This window comes from Pangasianodon hypophthalmus, chromosome 9 (genome assembly GCF_027358585.1).
Source record: "Pangasianodon hypophthalmus isolate fPanHyp1 chromosome 9, fPanHyp1.pri, whole genome shotgun sequence".
In the NCBI taxonomy this organism is placed as follows: Eukaryota; Metazoa; Chordata; class Actinopteri; order Siluriformes; family Pangasiidae; genus Pangasianodon; species Pangasianodon hypophthalmus.
Genome location: NC_069718.1, coordinates 6,180,714 through 6,204,786, shown reverse-complemented (window position 1 = coordinate 6,204,786; position 24,073 = coordinate 6,180,714). Strand labels below are relative to the sequence as shown.

At 38.2% G+C, this 24,073-nt stretch overlaps 2 protein-coding genes across 2 annotated transcripts in view; both read left to right on the top strand.

Moving 5' to 3' along the window:
- Positions 1-8,964: 8,964 nt before the first annotated feature.
- Positions 8,965-14,987, top strand: LOC117597928 (uncharacterized). The gene is made up of 5 exons (XM_034307168.2): positions 8,965-9,151; positions 9,302-9,361; positions 13,051-13,098; positions 14,077-14,094; positions 14,236-14,987. The coding sequence occupies exons 1-5, from the start codon at positions 9,063-9,065 to the stop codon at positions 14,360-14,362; spliced, it is 342 nt and encodes a 113-aa protein (XP_034163059.1). The 5' UTR covers positions 8,965-9,062; the 3' UTR covers positions 14,363-14,987.
- A 3,899-nt stretch (positions 14,988-18,886) lies between these two features.
- ctnna1 (catenin (cadherin-associated protein), alpha 1) overlaps positions 18,887-24,073 on the top strand; it is a 128,103-nt gene continuing 122,916 nt past the window's right edge. The window contains exons 1-3 of the mRNA XM_053237137.1: positions 18,887-19,175; positions 22,797-22,914; positions 23,076-23,271. Of these exons, the coding sequence (XP_053093112.1) occupies positions 22,810-22,914; positions 23,076-23,271 (301 nt within the window). The 5' untranslated portion in view covers positions 18,887-19,175; positions 22,797-22,809. The remainder of the gene's footprint in view (positions 19,176-22,796; positions 22,915-23,075; positions 23,272-24,073) is intronic.

Here is a 24,073-nt window from a genome sequence, read left to right as displayed (position 1 = left end):
TTTGGAATAACTGATCAAACAAATAAGGAATAAACAGTACTCACTTTATATGATTCCCATAGTCCCAATTATGAGTATTATTTCTGATACTGAAATAAATACTACAGTAAAGGTTTTGTGAATGATTACTGTAAATTACTTTAACACAAGATTCCTGTATGTTGTCAGCAGTTGCTGAAGATGATTAAATGAGTGTCCAATCCTTTTTTTGAGGAAATATGTGTAGCAGATGTGTGTTTTGTGTGTGTTTTTTTAGCCATTCTATATTAAGAGCCTGTCCGTTATCCACATGCCATATACATGATTTGGATCATTTACTGCAGCAAGGAAATGAAGACGCTGGCAACAAAGTCCATGACCCTTTTGGGCCAGGCAAGAAATGAGAGGCTGAAGCAAGGATCCTGAGAAATCACCACCAACACTGATAGCCTTAACCACAAAATAAAGTTCTAAACACACATTTAGCACATTTAGTTCATCACAATTAACACCCACTACAGCACCAGTCAAAGATGTCATTATTTTTTTTATTTGTTTAATAATGATTTGACTTTTAATGATTTTATTGTTTAAAAAAATACATCAATGTAATCCCAAAGACAGCTTGACAGGGGACTAAGACTGATGGTAAATGAGATGTTATACAGTGGAAAGTTTTGTTCCTGGTTGTTCCTGTTGGTCAATTTACAGCTTATAGACACAACACCTATCAACATTAGTGAGTTACTAGAGTTACACAAGCCAATAAATGTAAAAATCACAGAATCTGAAATAAATTTTGAAATGTTATTGGTGTGTGGGTCTGGATTTGTAACCAATAAGTGGTTAGTTAGCTCCTCACTCTTTTTAGCTAGAGCTAAACACATGGATAACATTCATTTTCCCAAATGGGTCACGATGAACTCTGACCTAAAATCTAAGTACGTCCTGCCCAGGGGTTCAGGAATTACTAATCTGTCCTTGACTAAGTAAAACTGAAAGTGAACAGCATACTGTATGTCCATCTCTAAAACTGACAACTTCTGTGATTCATCTCTGTGCCTATGCAATACTTTTGCTGCCTTTTTTTCTTTTTTAAATAAAACATTTAAAGAAATTAGTGTTTAGCTGTTGCCTCCCACGTCCGGGGTTGGGGGTTCGATTCTCGCCCTGCATGCTCCGGGGGTTTCCTCCAGGTACACCGGTTTCCACCTCTAGTCCAAAGACATGCATTGTAGGCTGATTGGCATTTCCATATTGTCCGTAGTGTGTAAATGTGTGTGTGATTGTGCCTTTGATGGGTTGGCACCCTGTCCAGGGTGTCCCCCACCTTGTGCCCCGAGTCCCCTGGGATAGGCTCCAGGCTCCTTGTGACCTTGTGTAGGATAAGCGGTACAGAGAATAGATGGATGGATGTTATGATTAGGCAATGATACAGCCTTTTTTTTTTCATTTAATTTAATTTAGTGTTCTAAAATCGCTTAAAATATCTTGGACCCCATTATTGGTTGGACAAGAGCTGGGTACAAGTGAAGTGGCCACCCAGGTGATCAGTTTAACTCTGGGAAGCTCTCAGTGAGATTAGATCTGTAGATCTGGGGTCACTAGCTGCAGTTTCCTCATCTACATCCCAGAGAATGGGAGCTACCAAGCAGGCTGGTGGTAGAATGGTCAGATTCTGTGGCCTTCGATTCATAAACCTGAGATAAAACATCAGTGTTCGTGAAAACATTTTTAGTGTTGATATATTTTTTTACAAACTTTTTTTTAAATGGATCATCTTGATCTGAATTGAACACAGGAATTGAATAAAAGCGATGTTTTTATTCTTCTGTGTGGCATTACTGTAACAATGCACTGAATTGTGCATTCCTGTGCCTAATGTACAGTAGTGACAAAGTTTTTTTCTATCTAGCACGCTCTTATCTGAGATCATGAAATCACACCATGATATCATCCAGAGCTGTTCACACAGCCCCAGGTCACAGGCTCGAACCTGTTCTCACAGTGATCAGAACAGTGGGTCACTGTGAGGTCTATCAATCTACACTAATGTTTTCTATCTCTCTTTTACTAATACAGCGTGTGTCCTTGTTTCATGCAAACACTAACACTGCCAGTGACAGTGACAAATTTCAACACAGATGTCCCTGAATGACAAACACAGACGTGGCAGATAACAGGGTGGTTATAAAGGTATGTGAGTGATGTAGGTGTATAACATATAACATATGTGTTGCATATTGTTATATGCTGTAATCTTAATGACATCACAACAGCCTCATTTGCAAATTGGGAAGATGTCGGCACAACATTGTTTTTTCACTCATCCACTTCTTTCAGCTGTCCTTGGGTATAATGAGTAACTTAAACCCATGAGTTTTTTTTAAGACAGCAACCCCTTTACAGTCTCACCATGTAATAAGCAGCACGACTGACTACAGTCAGCAAATATTCCAACTTATCTAAAGCCATAAAAAGGGGAATATTAAGAACAGGCATTAAGAGTGATCCGAAGCTATGTTGTTCTGGCACCTTTCCAATTAGCAAATGAGCTGCATGCAATATCATTGAGATGTATTTTTGCTTATTGTGCTGACATTGGCTAGAAGTGTATGCTAATTTCCCTTACTAGCAGTTACTGAAAGTGCAGTTTTGCCAGTCAGACTTTTTTAATGCTTTCATCCAAGCTGCGATTCAGCGTGCTAAAATTATTGCATGCTAATTCATGTGATGCTTTTTAAAACAGCAATGCAATGCACTGTTTCATTTCAGCTCTGGTTCTTTGTTCCTGACAAATGCTGAGGAGGCACTCATCTACCTCTGTGCCATCTGGTGTAGGGTCAAAGATCAGCTGCAGGAGGAACAGCAAACATTCATACAATGCACTGTCCTCTCTGTCATGTTTCCATATGGCTGTAGCCCATGCTAATGCTTTCGCAGTTAATAATAAAATAATAGCTGTGATTTTTTTGACAAGTTGGTGCTTTAGGCATGGGTGTTTTGTGTGAAATAAAGGTAGTATCTTAGCAAAAAAAAAAAAAAAGGTTGCACTTGTTTGGGGAGCTGTTTTTCAGGCAATGACAGTCCTACATCTGAGCATGGTATAGAAGAGGCTGTGGAAAGATGTGGGAAAGAAAGCCTTGAAGTACTCACAGTGGAGTTAGCCAGGGCCTGGAGGTGAAAAACTCTTGGAGTGTGTTGGGGTAAATGAGGTAAACTAACCCCTGTTGGTGCCCACTCAACCTGAAGTGCACACTGTGTCCATTTGCGTCCTCCATGGCTGATTGTAACATCACCCCTGAGTGCTGAACGCTATTCTTCACCACTTCACCAGCGTGTATGCACAGTATATTTAAGCAAGATTGCAAGAGCAAGAGTGCTGTTAGACTGAATATCAGCACAGCAGTGATTCGGCTGTAGGCACGAGGCCGCGGGTAATCACAACCGTGCTGATATTCAATATAACCACATAACTGCGAGTGCAATATTGCTTTTATACAAGAGTTCTATAAACAAGAAATTCATATTGTGTAACTGTGATTTCAGACGCAATATGGCCATATATTTTGTTCATTTTTGCTCCTTCAAAGAAAATAGTTCCCAAAAAAGCCACAGCTGAATGGAGTGTTATGTGTTGCCATGCCAACGAACAGACTGACTGACAGCCCATAGTAAGTGTAGTAACAGATTAAAGAAGTATCGCTAGGATTGGAATTTAATGTAGTGAACAAAGACAAGTGGAGAGACACACACAGTGAAATGTATCAGTGCTTTTGTACTAAATATCAGTACACTTGGAACGCTGCTTGTCCTATCAAATTAGTGGATCAGAATTAATTGTTGTATGAAAAGACCTTACACACACACACACACACACACACACATACACACATATACAACGCGAAGTCTTGCCTCAAATTCTGAGCCTTTGTTGGCGTGGTTGCCTAGTTCCTGGTTCCTGTACCTTTACCCTTGCCTTGCATTATCATTTATTTTCTTGGATTTGCCCTGTAGACTGTGTTTTGACCTCAGTGTGTTGTTTTTACCTGGCTTGCTAGACTGTTTTTTTTTATTGTGGACTTTGTTTTGTTTTAATAAAACCTCTGCACTTGGAGAGTCAAACTGTTGTTGAACCTGAACTTGTATTAGTTAGCCTGCTGGCTTAGTAGCCCTGGAAAATCTATCCAGGAGTGGAAATGAGCTGAATCGTGACATCCATGCATTGACAAAGCTCATAATCTTTATTTTGTCTTTCTCCTTTGTTGCACCACCCCAACACAAAACCTAGAAAATGCCACTCACAACCAAATTCTGAACTAACAGACCTGCTGCATCAAAATGAATAGTGAGTTTTGCTAAAGAATAGGTTTTGCACTTGTCTGAGGAGCTTCATCGGTTCTACTGAATTGTAGGAAAATGATTTAAAACTTGTGGCCTTGTGAAATTCATACATGTCACCAATGGAAATGTGAATTAGTATGAAACCTCTGAGGTGTATTTGTAAGGATGACAGTTTGTCACATCCCTTCTCTTCAGATATGATTGTTCCCGTTTAACAGATGGCCTTCTTACTCGACCCTCCTAACATTCACACTAAGCAAGTGACAAAGTGACAGATGACCTTTTACAGTATTTGCTATGTGCAAGCATGACAAGGCACTGCAATTTTAGTGACAGCTACAAGCAACAAAGTGACAGCAACAAGTGATTTTCTCAATTCTATCCAAATTAGATATGACACGGAAAAGTGACAAATCCAAGTGATTGGCCTGAATGATTCCTTCCTATGGCCCGTGTGGGCCGATCTTTCTTCACTTCCCTACTTACAACCTGCAGCTCATTCCCATTTATTATTTGACACAAAATGGAAGAAAAACTTATAACCATTGTTTCCTCTTATCATGTCACATACCAACTCTCGTTAAATAAGTATAGAGACTTTACAAAGAAAAATAAAGCTTGATAGGAGGTAGCAGACGTCGCTGATGCCTCTACTGAGTGTATGTAGCTAGTACAGTTAGCTTGCTTTGTAGTGCATTGTTTATTTAGCTTTAGAAGCTATATATAGCTACTACAGTTTTTCATGTACAGCGCTGGACAGTGCTCACTCACAAGAGACAAATGTTGTGGTTGCTACATGCCCATAAGGGACAAACTACTAAGTGACATGAGCAACTCGCCTGTGTGGACGTACTCTTGTCTAGTCCATTTATCAAGACTTTCAATATTACTTGTTGATAATATAAGGAATCCAAGGACATTTACTCAGACACAAGTTATGGATGAAATCCTGTCTACTTGGTTGTGACACTGGACATGGTTTATTGTAAAGTGTCATCACTGTGCCGTGCTTTATATTCCCTTTTATATGTCACTCTCTTTTTTTGCTAAAGTGCGTCCTCGCCTTGTCTGTGACTGTAAGAAGCTTCACCACGGATGTTCCTGAACGTCAAACAAAGTCATGGGAAATATTAGGGGATTTAAAAAGTTTAGGTTTATGAATATAGGTGTCCACTGGTGTCACAGAAACTCCACACAGACAGTAGCTGAGCTCGGGGTTGATCTGAGGACGCTGGAGCTGTGAGGCATCGTCGATATCCACCGTGCCACCATTCCATCCATCTGAACAGCAGAAGAAAGAAAATGGCTTGTCTGTAGTGTATGTCTGTCATTTTGGGGTCTTCTACATGTCAAATCAAGGTATACAAGGTATAAATTAATTGAGAAGTAATATGATGCATGGTGCTATTTTATATTTTAGTGTAACTCTATTGCAGTCTTCAAACCCTGCATCCACTTTAATCAGGTGGCAGAATTTTTAAAGTGAGCACAGATGTGTGTTTTTTTTTCGTTTGGTTGTTTGCTTTTTTCCCCACACCGGTTTTGATTTTATTTTCATAGCATAGCATAAGTTGGATCAGATTTTGCAGCTGGGAGACAATAGCTGGCAGGGCTACCCATGACTCTTTTGAAAGGAGACAGAAAAAGGAGGATCAGTAGAAAACAAAATCTTTAACTCCTTCATACTGCATCATTGTGATTTACTGTAGTTTACAGGTTGTAAAAGTGTGCTAAGTGTGAAGTCAAGCTGTTTAGGATTAATATAAGCAGATTCACCCTCTAAGTGTGTGTTCACATATGCAGTGTTTATTCCATTTGAGTCTAACCCTGGTGTGTTTTCCTGTTTGGTGCAGTTCTTTTATTTATAAAATTAAAGATTATGAATGAGCAAGCCAGAGGTGACGGTGGAAAGAAAAAACTCCCTGAGAGGACATCAGGAAGAAACTTTGAGAGGAACCAGACTCAAAAGAGTCCTCATCTGGGTGACAACGGATAGTATGATTAAACATATTTCCCTTCTGTAACTATATACTATATAGTCAAAAGGTGCAATTGTGTAACCAGGAACTTATGAGCATATGAGCAACTTATGAGTATTAAGATCAGAGTCTTCTCTGAATTCATTATACAGGGTTTTCCAAAAGTCTCCATACATAGAGGCTATATACGCCAGCACCATTTTGGTGCCTTCATCAGTGGATGTTCGTGGACGTAAACTTCTCGGTTGGTCCGCAACACTTCCAGCCTTTTTGGCAACAGTGTCTTGTGTTATGCGCTTGCCATGTTTCAATTTAAAAGGTTTAAAGTCCATTGCGACCTTGCGACAGCTTCCCGATCCAGCCATGAGAATGATTTCAATATGTTCTTCTTTTGCCAAAGGCATTTTAAAGGCTATCTGAAAAATTATATATAATATAAATTAAGTATGAAAAAATTTGGAAGACTTTTTTGCTACAAAGCGTTAATTTCCCCTATGTATAGATATTTTGGGACACCCTGTAGTTTTAACAAGAAGTCTATTTTGTTGAGGTTATCAACTGTTCAATGATGGAGACTTCAGTGCAAAACTGTTCGTAGCAATTACAGTCCTAAGCTATCTTCATGGTTTCTATGTGGTACCATCCACAGTAATCTCATGTGTCTTTAGGCTGTCTGTGTGGGGTTATCTTCAGCAGCAGGGAGTGAGTTTCAGATGATAAGAACTCCAACCAGAAGTAGGGCATCAGGATGGATCAGGCATGTCTGGAGTGCAGAAGGGGTCAGGATCACTGGCATCTCAGGAATAGCATGTGTAGCTTGAGAGAGAGAGAGAGAGAGAGCTAAGTGCTGCAGAAATGTGATGTGTTCTGGAGATCTAGCCTGAAGAAGAAAAAGTGAAAATAAACATTAGATGCGATACACAAAATGTTTTATAATATACACTCCTATAATTATATAGCAATATATTGAGAGTGGCTCCATGTTCTCTGTGCTCGGGTGCTTTTTTTTAAAAATTATTAATATGCACAAAAATAAACAAACAAAGGTTCAAAAAGTCAAAAAAAGTCATCATATTTCTGAATGAAGGCTTTATGCACGCATATTCAGCCCTACACCCCTCAGCTATTGTTTCTTTGTATTTCAGTTTATTAAATTATGTGCAGTGCGAAAAGAAATCAAATAACAAATCAAAAGCATCAACTGTGCTGTGATTCGTACTCAGCGACCCTAAAAAAATAACACTTTGGAATTTATCTATGCAAAGCCATGATATTTTTTACCAAAATATAAGGAGGGAATTTGCTGTTTGTGCCGTACTTTCACCAAGATCAATACTGTAAACCTCCAGTGATAACTCTGAACCAAACCTTGGGCATTTATATGGAATTTGCAGCTACAACAGAGGCACTTCAGATCCCAGGAGTGAGTGATGAAACTGAGGACAAACTGAGAACTTTTAAACCTGTCATGCTTCAACACTCGATGGTCCTGCTCTGTAAGGCTGTGCAGCCTTACCCTTCTCGACTGAGCTGTTCTTCCTTCTAGACATTTCCGCTTGACATTAACAACAGCCAGAACAGGACAAAAATTTGACAAACTGACTTGCTGGAAGGGATGTATCCTATAACAGAGGCACACTGAAAATCACTGAGCTCTTTAGTATGACCCGGTACTATGGAGACTGCGTGGCTGAAACACTAGATGGCGTGCACATACACTATATAGCCAAAAGTATGTGGACACCTGACCATTGAACATCCCATTCCAAAACCACGGGCATTAATATTGACCTGTTCCCTCTTTGCTGTTATAATAAGCTCCACTCTTCTGGGAAGGCTTTCCACTAGATTTTGGAGTGTGGCTGTGGGGATTTGTGTTCATTCAGCTACAAGAGCATTAGTGAGATCAGACACTGATGTTGGTGAGGAGGTCTGGGGTTCAGTCGGTGTTCCAGTTCATCACAAAGGTGTTCAGTGGGGTTGAGGTCAGGGCTCTGTGCAGGACACTCGAGTTCTTTCACTCCAACCTTCACACACCATGTCTTCATGGAGCTTGCTTTGTGCACAGGGGCATTGTCATGCTGGAACAGGTTTGAGCCTTTTAGTTCCAGTGAAGGGAAATTGTAATGCTACAGCATACAAAGACATTCTACATAATTGTGTGCTTCCTATTTTGTGGCAGCAGTTTGGGTAAGAACCACATATGTGATAGCGTGATGGTCAGGTGTTCACATACTTTTGGCCATGTAGTGTATTTTTAGCATATATGACACCAGACAGCACACTTTGGTTCTTTAGTTTCAAGTGGGCCATATTTAAGTCCTTATCAATAAAAAGAATAATATGAATGAATAAACGTGCCAAGTGCATGGGAGGAATTTTGAATGTATTCACTGTATTGTGTGTGGCAGCCATGTTTTTTTTTCCCTCTGTAACAGAGCAGCTGAAATGTGAGAGAACAAAATCACTAAAATATCCAGGTCATGGGCTTGAACCCTTTCTCACGTCTATCTGAACAGTGGGTCACTGTAAGTGCGAGGTCTATCAGTCTTTTTCCTTTCTTTCTTTTGCTAATGATGTGTGTGTCCTTGTCTTGTCCAAACACTAACACTGCCAGTGACTGTGAGAAACTTCAGCACAGATTCTCAAAGAAATGTGAGATAAAGGTGTGTAAAGAGGTATGGGAGTGATTAAGGTGTATAAATGCAGTGCACTTGACTCATTCGTTTGAATAAGCGTCCACGTGAAAGGCGGGTCAACATGCTTCCTCTGTGGTCCTTGAGCACACTTCTCCTGAGCTCTGTTCTTGGATTTCCCGTCTATCATAACGACACAAGAAACATCACAAGGTACAACATGCATTTTAATGAGCAAAGCTTCTTAACTTTTGATCTTTTCTATAAAATATCTGAGTAATACTAGTCACACTTTACCTTTGATTTGTAGTAGTAGAAGGATGGAGGTGAAGAAAACTTAAAACTACTGTTTATTTCTTTTAGTAATGATGATGTTTCCCATGAGCCACTTCACCTCAACAGCAACGCCTCTGTTTCTTCAAAGTAAGTACGCTTCTGTCTCTCGGACATAAACTCAGAAACCTGTGAATCTAAGAAAGTTTAAAATGTTTTGCTGTTTGTTTGTTCTCTCTGCCTTAGTTTCTTTACAAGGATGTTTTTTTTTTTTTGTCAAAAAAAATGGCATTTAATTTACAGGAGTCTAAAATATTGAAAGCTCTATTATAAATTGTGTGTTAATTTTCTATAATAGCAGCTGTGACTGTAATGCAGATACAAATCACAGGTTTATATTAATGCTTTTGTTCTAATATGTTATTGTTTCTATAGTGACAGCTCTTTTACAGATACAGCAAACACTCCACAGAATTTAATCTAATGATAAAAAACAGATTTAAAATGTGCTGTTATTTAACAAAGAGAAGTGTATGATATTAAATACAAATACGAAAAATTAAATATTGTATATAAATTATATAAACTATACGCGGATGAAACATATAACATGTTGTTCTTTAATAAATAATAAATTGGTAGTGTTGGCACACTTGGCACAGGATATACTGTTTTAGGAAAATAATTAAGTTTAGATGGTAACAGTAACTCTGCTTCATTACACCAGTGATAATAATTGGGTTATTTTCTTGTAACAGCACAATGACAAGTGCTTTTTTCTCTTATTTATTAGACTTTATCAGATACAGAACAAAACTCCATCCAATAAGGAGCCATACTGTAGAAATGAAACCAAAACGACATAAATATACATCATAGATAAATTACTATCCAAAGGAGATGTACCAAATGTAACTTTAAATGGACAAAAATGTAACCAAAATTGGGTAACTTGTTGTGGTAAAAGAGGAATAAAGCCTTTTCGACATGCTGTTATAGGAAAATAATCAACTTCAGGGTAGTAACAGAAGGACAATCCTACATTTTAGCAAATTAAACATTGTGTGTGAGCTGCATTAGATCTGATGGTCAAATGTTCTGTTCATTTAACTGCATTTTTATTAATAAACAAAGTCTTTTTTGTGTTACAGTAATGATAACAAGCAAATGTTTTGTGCAGCCTTTGACATTCTGTGCCAAAACCAATAGGCCACATTGTAACTCAAAAAACAACTCACGCGCCATACACACTGCAACTATTACAGCGTTAGACAGTATCAGCTAACTAACTAACTAACTAAGCTTAGAAGTGCTCTCCAGATTAGATTTATTAGTCTCAGTAACGCAGATGAAATAAAGATTGGTGTAACTCTGGCAATAAGGAGGTTGTTTGCCTTAGCTGTAGCTTTTAAGGCAGAAAATCAAGACAGTTTGAGCCACTTGTGCGACTTGACTGCATGCAGCTACAGTTAGAGTGTGACGTCACATCACGTCCCTGTGAACGTCCCAGAAATAGACACGTCGTTACATTCAGTTACACTGCAATCCTGGAATGTTGGCAGTGAAATAGCTCTTGTAAATCTCTGTATATTCTCTCCCTAACATGACTAATTTCCAGCATGTTAGCTTTCATGTTTGTTTTTCTCCCAAACTTGACCTGAGGCCTGATTCATCAACTTTGTGTTGAACTTTTTTCAAGTGTGAAAGCAATCTTGTTAGGCGTTCTGATATTAACCCATAGGAGTTTGTCAGTGATTTAGCAGAAATCAATAAACTTTAGCAATAAAACATACTCAAGCGTGGACTGAGCATGTGAATATTTAACGATGATCAATAATCATCAATAAAAGCTGCAGTTAAAGATTATACCTTCTGAAAATGGACAGATGATAGAAGATGTCTATATTGAGCATGCACAGGTCACAGAGCTAGTAAGTTTACACATTTCTGGCTGTCTCGCTAACTGAAACACTAACGCTAAATTAATTTTGCTTGCCATGTATGCTCACGAAGAGAATCATTTTCAAAGATTTGGGGTTGACTCTTTTCAATGCCTGGAATCAGTGAATCAGCTGTTTCTGGGATTGTGAACCGTAAACTTGAAATGACTGTGAAATGATTTTCACTTCTATAAGCTACTGCGGCTCAAAACACTATTAACCACGTTGCAGGACACAGACTTAAACATAAGGATGATGATGATGACGATGAAGATGATGACGTTGACGATGATGAAGATGATGATGATGATGATGTAGCAACTAATATTATTTTTATTTTTTTTCCACAGTGAGTGTGAGGGCTCCTCCTGTAATCAGACTCTAAATGTACTTTTGCTCAAAGATGAATTTAAAATTTTAACATGAGTATTCTGTTCAGTGTGAATAATTGATTTCAAGCGAATATGAATGGACGACTTCGCCCAATTTACTACAGCAGTTCAGACTACTACTAATGTGAATCTGAAAGTTGATGTATAAAAATGTGTCACTGTTTTTTTTTTTTTTATCAATGGACCCCTTAGTTTCCTAAACAGGAAGTTCTGTGTCATTGTCCAGCTGCACTCAGTTACCCGTTACGGAAATGGGGAGGTCACAGAAGTTGAACTCATTGACGCTGAACTCATTGTCCAAACACGTGCTTTGTGACATCGAGCATTATCATGCTGGAAGTAACCAATTGTGTCCACAAATAAATGTGCAGTGTCAGCATTAATACTCAGACATGCTATGGCATTCAAATTTATATTAAGAAATCATTCCCCACGACGTTATACCACCACCACCAGCTTGAAATGTTGACACAAGGCAGATTGGGTTCATTAATTCATTCTGTTGATGCCAAATTCTGACTCTGCCGTCTGCATCAGAAATCGAGATTCATCAGACCAGGTGATGTTTTTTTTTCCATACTGCAACTGTCCACTGCCTCAGATTCTTGTTCTTGGCTGACAGAAGTGGAACCTGATGTGGTTTTCTGGCTCCTCCACCACAAGGTTTGACATTCTGAATGTTTGGAGATGCTTTTCTGCTCACCGTGGTTGTATAGAGTGGTTGTATGAGTTACCGTACTGTACCGTCTGGATCGTCTCTCCTGACCTTTCGTATCAACAAGCTGTTTCCGCATGTGGAACTGCCACTCGCTGGATGTTTTTTTATTTTTTGCATCATTCTTTATAAACTCTAGAGACTATTGTACATGAAAATCTCAGGTGATCAGCACTTTTTTGAAATACTCAAACCAACCCGCTTGGCACTGACAACCATGCTACAGTCAAAGTCACTGAGATATAAATATAGATTATCATGAAGGTGAGGAGGTTTGCCTTCGCTGTAGCTTTGGAGGCAGAAAATCAAGAGAAGTTGGGCTTTGTGTGTATCTGTCTGCAGCTTCAGTTAAAGTGTGATGTCACATTACGTCCCAGTGAAGATCCTACAAAAATTTTGTTCCTCCGTGGTTGTTTTTTTCACTTTCTCCCAAACTTGTGACCTGATTGGTCAGAAGGTATAAAAAGTGCTTGATGTCACGCTGCACTTTTCTGAAAACTTTTTTTCAAGTTAGCTACCTGGGCATACCGATGTTAAAAACAGAACCTTTAGGAACCGCCAGGATTTTATTTCACGACTTTGCTGAAAATGATGAACACTTTTAACAGCACTTTGCATAATACTTACATAAGCTACAGTGGCTCAACATGGAGGGACAGAGACTTAGACATAAGGGTGATGATGTAACAATGATGACTAATATAACTGTAGTGATAACAATAATATTTATTGTATCTTCTCTCATCTGTAAGTCATAAAAATGTAAATGTGACATGTTTTTTCCCCCCACAGGGTGTATAATCAAAGTCAAGCCATGTATCCACACACTCTACATGATCAGTAAGTATTCAGATCAGTGTGAAGAACGTCACATGTTTGGGAAAAGCTTTACGTTAATAAGCTCTTGTGATTTAATGGTATGTTCTCTAGGGTATTGCTAAAGTGGTTGCTCTTTTAATGGCCAAAAATAAATCACCTGCACTGATGTGGGCTGTATGTGTATATACACAGTTGAGGTCAAACTTTTACATACATCTAGGTGTTTAAAAGACATTTAAACTCAACTTTTCACATTTTATTTACCATACATTTCTACTTTTCTATTTCAAGTCAATTATGGCATCTACTTTGTTCACATCAGGGGTATTTATTTCAGGTTTAATTCACTTTATCAGCACTTCAGTTTACATACGCAAAGTTGACTGTCTCTTTAAACAGATTCCAGATATTGATGTAATGTCTTTTAGCAGCTTCTGATTGGCCAGTTGTCATAATTAGGAGTAAATTGGGAGTGCACCTATGGCTGTGTTTAAGGGCCTACCTTTAGAGGCAGTGCCTTTTTGCTCTTGATACCATGGTAAACAACTCAGCCAACACTTTTGCAGGTGATCATCATCATTTTGGAGGAATGTTCTTTGGTCAGATGAAATAAAAACTGACCTGTTTGGCCATAGCGATCAGCTAAATCTGAAGAACACCATCCCAACTGTGAAGCATGGGGGTGGCAGCATCATGTCATGGGGGTGTTTTGCTGGACTGGTGCACTTTAGAAAATAGATGGGATCATGAGGAAGGAGGATTATCTAGAAATACTGAAGCAACAAATCAATAAATTAGACACCCTAACTGACAACACAGGAAGTGTGTGGAGTTGTGGAAAAACTGAGTTTATATATCTTCAGCCTAGGTGTCTGTAAACTCAGGATCCATGTGTGAAATGTGTCATGTGACTTTTCTGTAAGGATATATACTGTATTATACACTGCTAATCCGAAGTTCTTGAACACATGGAGTTTATATTTTTATGATTTATTACAGTTCATTCCCTTCTAAGATGTAAGTAAAATAAATCTTATTCATTTCTCTTATTCAATTCTCATTCTTATTCTTAAACAATATGCTCTTTATTCCTAGTATCTTTAATATGAATGTTTGATCATGTGACCATAGATCTGTGTTGTTTTTTTTTTCATTTAGAACGATGAATAAGATATCCTGTCCATTATCGACATGCTCCCTCCATCACTTGGCTTCGATTCTGCGGCCTGGAGATGAAAACGCGGGCAGCACTGTCTCGGACCCTCATGGACCTGGCAAGAAATGAGAGGCAAAAAGGAGGATTGTGAAAACCACAATCATACAACAACATTTCTCACTGTAGCACAGATTTAAACTGATATACAAATGATACAGATTATAATTTTTGTTAGTAGAGAAAATGACTTCTCCTGTGTGTCACCTGGGTTCTCCGGTTTCCTCCCACTTCCCAGAAACATGCAGAGGTTACAGTTTTTAGGTTTTCTTTTAAATCTAAACTCTAAATTCAAATCTCAAAAATTCAGATTTTTTTTCCCCCATGTTTTAATTCATGAACTAAAGTACATTTCATGTTCTTTTTGTTTTGAAAACATATTCGAAATTACAGGTTACAGTTTTTAGCTTTTCACAAAAAAAACCAAAAAAAAACCCTGAACTCCAAAATTAAATCTCAAAAATACTAAATTTATGCATATTATGTCCATTTTTAAATTAAAAAAGGGTCTATTTTTCCCTGGGAATCACCAGATGCTTTGCCTTTGGCCTAATTTACATAATATCTGTATTCTTGAGATTTGTGTTTAGGGTACTGATTTTTGCAAAAGTCTTAGGCACATGCAAAAACAAAACAAAAAAAATGCTGTAAAAATAGTATAAAGTGCAGTGAACAGCAATAAACTAAACAAAGACGATATTTGGTGTGAAAATCATTTGCTTTTTAAAAAACTCTTTGCTTTAAAAAAAAATCATCAGTACTCTCAGTAGACTCAGATATAGTTTGTGCAATGAGCTGGTAGGTTTTACTGAGTATCCTGGAGAATCTGACACAGATCTTCCTGACTGTCGCACTCACTTCTGCTTATTGCAGCAAAACCCAAAATCCTTCATTATGTTTTTAACTGGTCTGTTAAGTAATGTGTTGCTTTCTTTACTGACATACAGACTTTTTTTTTGTTGGAAAAATAATCTTTGGAAATACGTGTTTTTGTCTTGACTTAATAATGCAGAAGTCACAAAATAAACATCTAGCAAAATATTCGTACTAAAAAAGGGTGCACATATGGTTTTAAAGGCAAATCTTACCCCTAGCAAGTTCAAAACAAAGAAAAAACACTGGCAAAAACGTGACTTTATTACATACACTACAGAAAAAAATATTTAACGTGACATTTATATAATTTACATATACAAAATTCATATTCAGATACTTTTGTCAGCTCTCAAGCTCCATACACATGAAGCTGTGCAGCTTGAACAACATGAAGGCAGCACTGGATTTGCTGCAGTTTAAAAGATTTTAGTTTTATTTACTGACTAAAAAAAAAACAGGACTTTTTTTTGGCTTTCTTTTCATTTGCCTGCATAGAAACTCTAATTTTAGCATGTGAATGAGTGTCCAGTGACCACCTCCTGGGTTCTCACCTCGCCCTTACTGTCCCATTGTCTTTCACAGTCTCCTCTGCATTGTTTAGAGCTGCTGAATAAAACGTGTGAGAGACAATGAAGCAGCGTAGACGAGGTTAGATCTGAACAGAGGGTCAGACACTGAGGTTCCATTCACACCTGGCATTAACAGGCATGGTGTGTGATCAGATCACAAATGGACAGCCGAGACGCATAACTGTTCACGACTGGCATTGTGTGATCGGATCACAAGTGGACGTCCGAGACGCACAGCTGTCCACACCTGGCATTATGAACACGTCTCCAATGAGCATTTGTGATCCGATTTCTTATATTGTTTCCACTGGACGAAGGCTGTCACACACCTTTATCAAGTCTGTCTTACACTGTATTTATTTTCAGGCAGAAATGTCCTACAAATCATATCTCATGTACTGGTGTAGACTTTTTCACACATTTTAATCACATGGTCTGATCACGAAACTTATAAATGAATGAAAGATGAGTGAGATGATGAATGAAGCTATGGAAAGCAGCTGCTTTTGTCTCTGCTGTTAAAGCATCGTCTTTATCCATAAACGTCGGAAAACTCTACCATTCAGCTCCATTTCCACACAATCTAATATTTTCCAGCTAGGGAAATGACACAGTTGGTCTTTCATTGCTGTCCAGGACGCACCTAGACATATTCAAGGTCACACTACAGATGTGATGTGGATCTTTGCGTCCCAGACCACCTCCGAATGTGGTTTGATCAGATCACAATGCGTCTTGGAGGCACATTGGACCCCGTTCATGCCTGCACTCAGCTCTGACCACTTACGACACGTGCTAATGCCAGGTGTGAATGAGGGCCTTGTGTGATTATGTGTGTTAAATGCGATCACACATGAAAAATGTGAAAATGTATTTGAGTTGTGATCGGAAATTGGACAAGTCAACACTTATGTGAAAAATAAAACCTCATGCTCTAACTTGACATGTGAAACTGAACGAATCATGTGAAAATAAAACGATATGCATATGAATTATAACATGAAGTGTCTAAACACCACAAGTGATTATTTATATGTGACTTTTCAGGAAGGGGTTTCTAATTCAGGGGCTATAAAATAAAAATGGAAAGAAAGAAAGAAAGAAAGAAAACCCCTTTGCTTTAGGCCACGCCCACTTCCTGCTTAAATCCAGGTCCAGATCCAGATAGTGTCATTGACTTACACCCTTTATGACAAGACAAAAAGTTCTAACATTAAATAAATCAGGTAAATGGATTTAACTATTTTCAAATTCTGTAATTTATGTGATGAAGATAAAAAATATTTTACTGTTATTTTTATTTCTCACACTTCTAACAGTAAGGCTACGCCCTTGTAGTAATGTGCTTTGAAAGTAAACACATCTGACCAATGCCAATGACTAAACCCCTCAGCTTCCTGTGTGTGTGTGTGTGTGTGTGTGTGTGTGTGTGTGTGTGTGTGTGTGTGAGTTTCATTGTGAGCCGCGCCCTAAATCTCACCTGATAAGCGTGTCTGGATTTGCAGCGTGACGTCACAGTCCAGGACATTCCAGGAAGCGGTCAGGAGGTTGCCAGACTGTGATGTTTCACCCCAAAACCCAAAGCTGAGAGAAGTTCTGTGTGTGTGTGTGTGTGTGTGTGTGTGTGTGTGTGTGTGTGTGTGTGAGAGAGAGAGAGAGAGAAATTTCCCCTTTTTTTTAAATTAAAATATTCTTTATTAGACTTGTCGCAAGTAGTGATAGATGTTTTTATGAAACAAATAAACATTATATGTGAAGCAATTAGGACTGTGTATAAATGTGCACATGATGTGCGGCCAGTGTTTCCGGTACACACTCCAGGTAAAGCTGTTAATCAAGATTATTATTTATTCTTGATTATTATTTATTAATTATTATTTATTCACTCATTCATTTTCATTAGAGAGTCACTTTCATGTAAATCAGTTCGGTCTAGAAATCTATGACTCTACCGTATCATGGAAGAGTTGTATGAGGTTATGGAATATGGCAATCAATTGCAAGGAGTGTTATTTGTTTAAAAGAAAATGTGAATTATAATCCATAGAGGTGGATACGTTGTAGAGAAAAGCTTTCAAAACAAACATACATCAGCCATGGAGACTTTATCACATCATTATATCGGGATCTTAGATTATATATTTCGTATATGTACAATATATACAATATATATAATATAACGTGGAGTGGAGTTACTCTCACCAGCCCAAAGCTGATCATTTTCCTGTAAAATAACATCAAGAAGTGTGTCGTTCTGCTTACATCATGATTATGATTTTTATTTATTATAGAAAAAACTCATCATAATTTTTTTTTTATCCATTTATAGTTGTGTTTAATGTTTCTATCACAGGTTAGTTCCTGTTCTTTATAAACCTCATCAGCCTTTAGTTCTCTCTCTCTCTCTTGAATTTAATAATACAAAAAACAAACAAACAAACAAACAAACAAACAAAAAAACAGCTTGTCATGTAAAGATGTACTGAGAAACCATAAAGCACAAAGCACAGTCCTGAAGACCTTTCAGTGTTTTCAGCTTTACTGACACGACACAAAACATCTCCATAATCAACGATTATGTGTGTTTCTTTCTTAAATAATGACACAAGTTTCTAATCTGTTTATGATTAGGCTTAGATCATGTGCAGTGTCCGTATTAAACCTAGGCTTGATATAAACCTGTGATTTGTAACGGCTGTTTTTAGAAAATTAATCAACACCTTTTGACCAGAAGATCAGAATCGAGAATTCAAACATCACGGACCTTATAAAAGATGTATAGTTAACACAAAGAGGTTGTGTTATTACAACAAACTAAAAGATTAAAATAAATTAAAATAAAGTTTATAATCCGGAGACTTTGTTACAACTTGTAACAGGCACTAATGCAGTATATATATATATATATATATATATATATATATATATATATATATATATATATAAATATGTATGTGTGTATATGTATGTATGTATGTATATATATATATATATATATATATATATATATATATATATATATATATATATATATGTATATATATATATGTGTGTGTGTGTGTGTGTGTAAATATATATGTAGAGAGAGAGAGAGAGAGAGAGAGACAGAGAGAGGGGTAGAGAAAGAGAAAGGAGTTATTTCTGGCAATCTGGCAACCGTGTCCTCCTCCCATAGCTGATCCCAGGCTGCAGTGTGAGGAAAGGCGAAAAAGCGAGACTGCATTCACAGCGAAACTCTTTCAAACAAACCAAAGTGTCGGTTAATTGCTCACTTTAACTTCTCTGAGCTTGGACACGGGTTAGGGAGTTTTCCTCGCCTTCCTGTGTGTGGGTGAGTTTTATTTTTAGGGAAATAAGAGACAGGAGAAAAGTTTTCAGCACGACGGGAATTTTTTAATCCTCCATTTTGAAGCGCGTCACTCAAGTTGTTTGGTTTTTTGGTAAGTTTATAAAAAAATATATATATTATTATTTCCTCCAGCTTGTTACGCTTGTCCTTTAACTACTTGTTTGATGTTTACGGAAATTATTTATTGAAGTTGAAACTTAAAGAAGTTACAGTTAGTTTTAACGTTAGCCGTGTTGTGGGAATGCCATGGCGGGGGCAGGTCATGGGCTCGCGCTAGGATTAAACTGTGTGTTTTTTTTTGTTTTTAAAGTTTATAAATACTTGTCTGACTTTTTCATCAACTCCTTTGACTTTGGTGAGGAGGATAAACTGATATTTTATAGCGTTATAATTTTTTACAGTTGTTAAATGTGGCGAGAAGGCGAGTTTCTGACCGCTGTTTGCTAACTAGCATTACATAGTAACTAGCTAAGGTTACTTGGTTGCAAGTTTGCGCATGCGCAGAAGTGTGCCTCGTTTAAAATGTGCTAAAAGCACTTAAGTTAAGAAACAAAACTAACATTTAAACCCACTAGGGCTCTGCGACATGGGCAGCATCCCAAATCTGCCCCTGCACCCTAGATAGGTGCCCTATAATAGTGATTTTATATACTATATACCGATTTAAATGCCCAGTAAGAAGGCTTTAGGAGTTGATTTTGTCCTCTTGGTAACATTTGAACTCTTCTACTGAGTTATTTTTGCTTTGTGAATCTCTACAATGAGTAGTGAGTGAGATTGGGTGTGAATACTCTGTGATGGAGTTTATCCTCTGCATTCAGATGAATGGTTTATGTTAGAGCGGGACGATATGCGGTATGATGTTGGAATTGCGATACGCTTGTCTGAGTGTATTGTCAGTACTCCTGTAACGCCCACTGACTTAACTGCACCACTACATCGTGAGCTCTAACGCAGGCTGGTTTACACGCAAGTGGACACAAACAGATGAGTTTACTGATTACTGAATAAATAGTCATGGACACGATACCAGTTTTTCTTTTCCGGTAACAATGTCGATGCTGAAACGGTGAGTATCGGCTGATATCGATACCCAGTCGATATTTTGTCTTTAAAAGAAAAAAAAAAGACTAAATTAGGCTCTCGAGTGGCGCAACAAGTCAGAAAGATGCGTGTTGTGGCTTGATGTGTCTCAGAGGAAACACGTTTGCCTGCTAGCCTGTGAGTCGGATTTGGCTGAAACCAAATTTGAGAGGAAAAAAGGGAAAAAAAACCACTACTAAGCTTTAAAATTATATTTTTGATGATTTTTTTTTTGTTTTTGAATCACTTTACTTATTAAAAAAAAACACAACTTAAAAACATGACTTACTCAACAGCTTTTTTCATTCAGTTTTCATTCACTCTCTCATGTAGTTGACAAATATTATAAATACAAAAAAGTATAATTGTATAAATATATTAAAATCAGCACTAACAAAAAATACAACCAAGTCTCTTTCCAGTTCCAAAAAAAAAAAAAATCTTTTCCATATCTGATCCTTTCTGATTTGTTACAGGGTCGGATTAAATTCATTATTTTCTCCGATATCCGTTCCACCGCTTTTTATTTATTTATTTTTTTTTTTTTTGGGTTGTTGGTATCGGCCCGATACAGATGCTGGGTATCGGATCAGTGCCATCTCTGCTAAAAGAAAAAAAAAACAACAACTGTTGCATCAAGGCACATTCTTTAAACAAATCCTTAAGCGTTATCTTAAAACATGCAACGTTAGATTAGATTATTAGATTAATAATTTTTTTCTGCATCTTTCTTGTCATTGAGCAGTTTGAGTCTTGTTTTGGTCTCAGTCTGTTGGACGTGTCCCTTTTTAAAGCTGATTTATACTTGCTGTTAACTACACGTACACAAGATGGCCGCCGCGCGTATCCAGCAGTCATTTGGCGCGTCGCTTGTGCACGTCTTCAGAAATTAACGCGGCATGTCCGTGTGGTGCAACACCAACTTAAATAGTTGGGGATCAGTATAACACCACGTGACCCTGTGTCCCCAACTGAATAAACAAACTAACATTGTGTCTCAAATCACACACTTGCACTATTCTAGGCCGTTATTGAGTACTAACACTAACCGCTTTTCCTGTTACAGTAAGTGTTCAAATTTTCAAAAGCCTCTTGAACGTACAGAGAGGCCAGTTTTGAGTGACAGTCGTCTTGATTTTCTACATTAGTAAATACTTTTAAATGTAAAGTTTTTGAATTGAGATGCAGATCATGACAACATTCACACAGGCAGCAGAAAGTCTTAAAGAGAAAAGCGGTGCTCGTCAGTGTGTTTAACGTTGCTGTGCATGAAATCGCTAAACATTTTCAGTTTGACTTGACAGCGTGTAGGAGACGCTGCATTTAATCCTCCAGATGTATAAGTGAGTGTGTGAACAATGCCTCTCGTAGTGTGCGTAGTGAAAGTGAAGTATATTTGCTCTTTTACTCTGCCAGAGTTCTACACTCCCTCAACTAACTGCCCCTAAACCCCCCAGCGTTCCTGATTAAACCCCGCCCTCCATACATGATGATGCTGAGCGATAGCACGCCGGTGGCATAAGTGAAAACCGGGCCAGTGAAGGTCACAGATGATCAGCGTTAGAGCAAGTCCCTGGTGTGTAGTTTGTGGATTTGGTGTAAACCGTAGGGAAACTGACTCTACTGTGTCCTTGTACATTTGGACAGAAGAAGTGCTCTTTTCTCTGGGCCTTTAAGGGTTTAGATCAGGAAGAGGGCAGTGAGATAGAAAATATCAAAAATAAATATTTTAAAAGACTTTACCAGTCCTGCAAACCTTTACACTTTTTGTGCATTTTAATATCAGCGTACGCTGGAACCTGCACCAAGCTATGCCAAAAGAGCGTACCTTTCCTCAAGAACGCTGGGAAGTGTGAATACGTCTGGTTTAGATGATGGATTGTGACATTTGGCACCTACGATAGATGTTATTACCGTGGACATGCCAAATACCTTCAGTGTCTAAGCTGAGAAGTTAGAGCGTGATGTATGTTGGAGTCATAAATACATCCCACTGTCCTGTCTTCTTATTCTTACTGTTAAACTCACACGGCTGTATGTTTAGCCTGCGTATACCACAGCGCTGATGAGGTGCTGAGTTATTTTCTGTGTTAATGAGAACAGGAACTAACAACTAACATCTAGCATTAGATGTAACCGTAAACAGATAAAAAGTACACATTGTTCTTTAATAAGTAAAAATGTTTTATTATGCAATTGTTGTGTTATGTGTGCTGATAGAGGAAAATGATCAATTCCCCGTGGTAGCAGTCAACGTGCTTCATCACACCACCTCGGCGTTGATTATTTTTCTAACACAGCACACCCCTGTGTGCTTTATTCCATACTTTACATATACATAAATACTCATCTGTGGCTTTTGACTGGTATTTTGCTGAACATATATAGTGTGTGTGTGTATGTTTAGTGTGTAGGTGCGTGTGTGTGTGTGTGTATATATATATATATATATATATATATATATATATATATATATAATGTGATATAAGTTAAAAATGATGGCTTGCAAGTTATTAAATAAAAAAAAGGTGGCTTGAGCAGCTCCCAATTTTCTTGTCTGAGAATATATGATGAATAAGAAGGCGTTTGTGGTTATTTCTGGACATGAACATAAATTTTTCTTTTGCAGACCCTCTGAGAACATGACGGCCATCAACACCCCCAACATCAACTTCAAATGGGACCCCAAGAGCCTGGAGATCCGCACGCTGGCTGTGGAAAGACTCCTGGAGCCGCTCGTCACCCAGGTAGAGATCAGTAAAGGAAAATAAAACGCTTCTTTTATCACTTTATCACACCATGTTGGATTATTCAGTATATTATTTACTATTACTCGTGTAGATATGCGTCCTGCGCGTTCCAGACTGTTCCTGTTTTTAAATAATCTACACTTTGGTTTAACGTCTAGGTGACTACTCTGGTGAACTCGAGCAACAAAGGCCCGTCCAATAAAAAGAAGGGCCGCTCCAAAAAGGCGCACGTTCTGGCCGCCTCGGTGGAGAGCGCCACGCAGAACTTCCTGGAGAAAGGCGAGAAGATCGCCAAGGAGAGCCAGTTTCTCAAAGAGGAGCTCACCGCCGCCGTAGAGGACGTCCGCAAGCAAGGTACATTCCTCTTAGCTCTATTGTTTTTGCAGGATTTGAAAACAAAAAGCACCTGTCTGTTGAAAGGTGGTGGTTATGTTTCTAAACATGTCCTTGTTCACTTCCCTTCGCTGTTTCCTCTTTGTGAAATCAGACACTGTTTTGAGGTTACGTTTCAGGTGAAATGTGTCAGGTGAGTGATCGACTTGGCATCAGAAGGCACTTCTGTCTGACACAGTTTCTGTTTGAGTTCTTTAGGAATACATTTTATACGCCGTGTTCTCACAGCCATATCTAGCTGCTTTCACTTTCACACTTAGTGTATTAGTGTTACAGAAAAAGCTCTAGCCTTTTTCTAGCTTCTTTTGTGCTGACAAAACACACATTTCATGTTAGTATCACTTACTAATGCCGCATTCCAGGCGAGGTTGCAGCTTTGTAATTCCCTGCTTACAATTAGTAAAAACCACCGCAAACTCCCCGTCAGCTTGGAGTAGTCTTCTCAAATCTCATCTCAGATCAACATGGCCACTTGCTCTGTGCACAGTGTAGAGATTCCCTTCTCTACGTTTAAACTGGTTTATAGTGTAGTCAGATCACTTTCCCGCTACAAACTGCGCTTGGATCAGGAGCGACACCACGCCACTCAGACGCTCTGGGTTGTTTAGCATGATTTTATTTATTTATTTTTTGCCTAAAGAGCCACACCATGCGGAAGAACACACCATGTTTCCAGTCAAACAGACTGAACGCTGCATATGTTAAAAGTCTGTTCCTAATCTGATTTGCTTGCTCATCTGAACAGGGACTGTGTTAGTTTTAA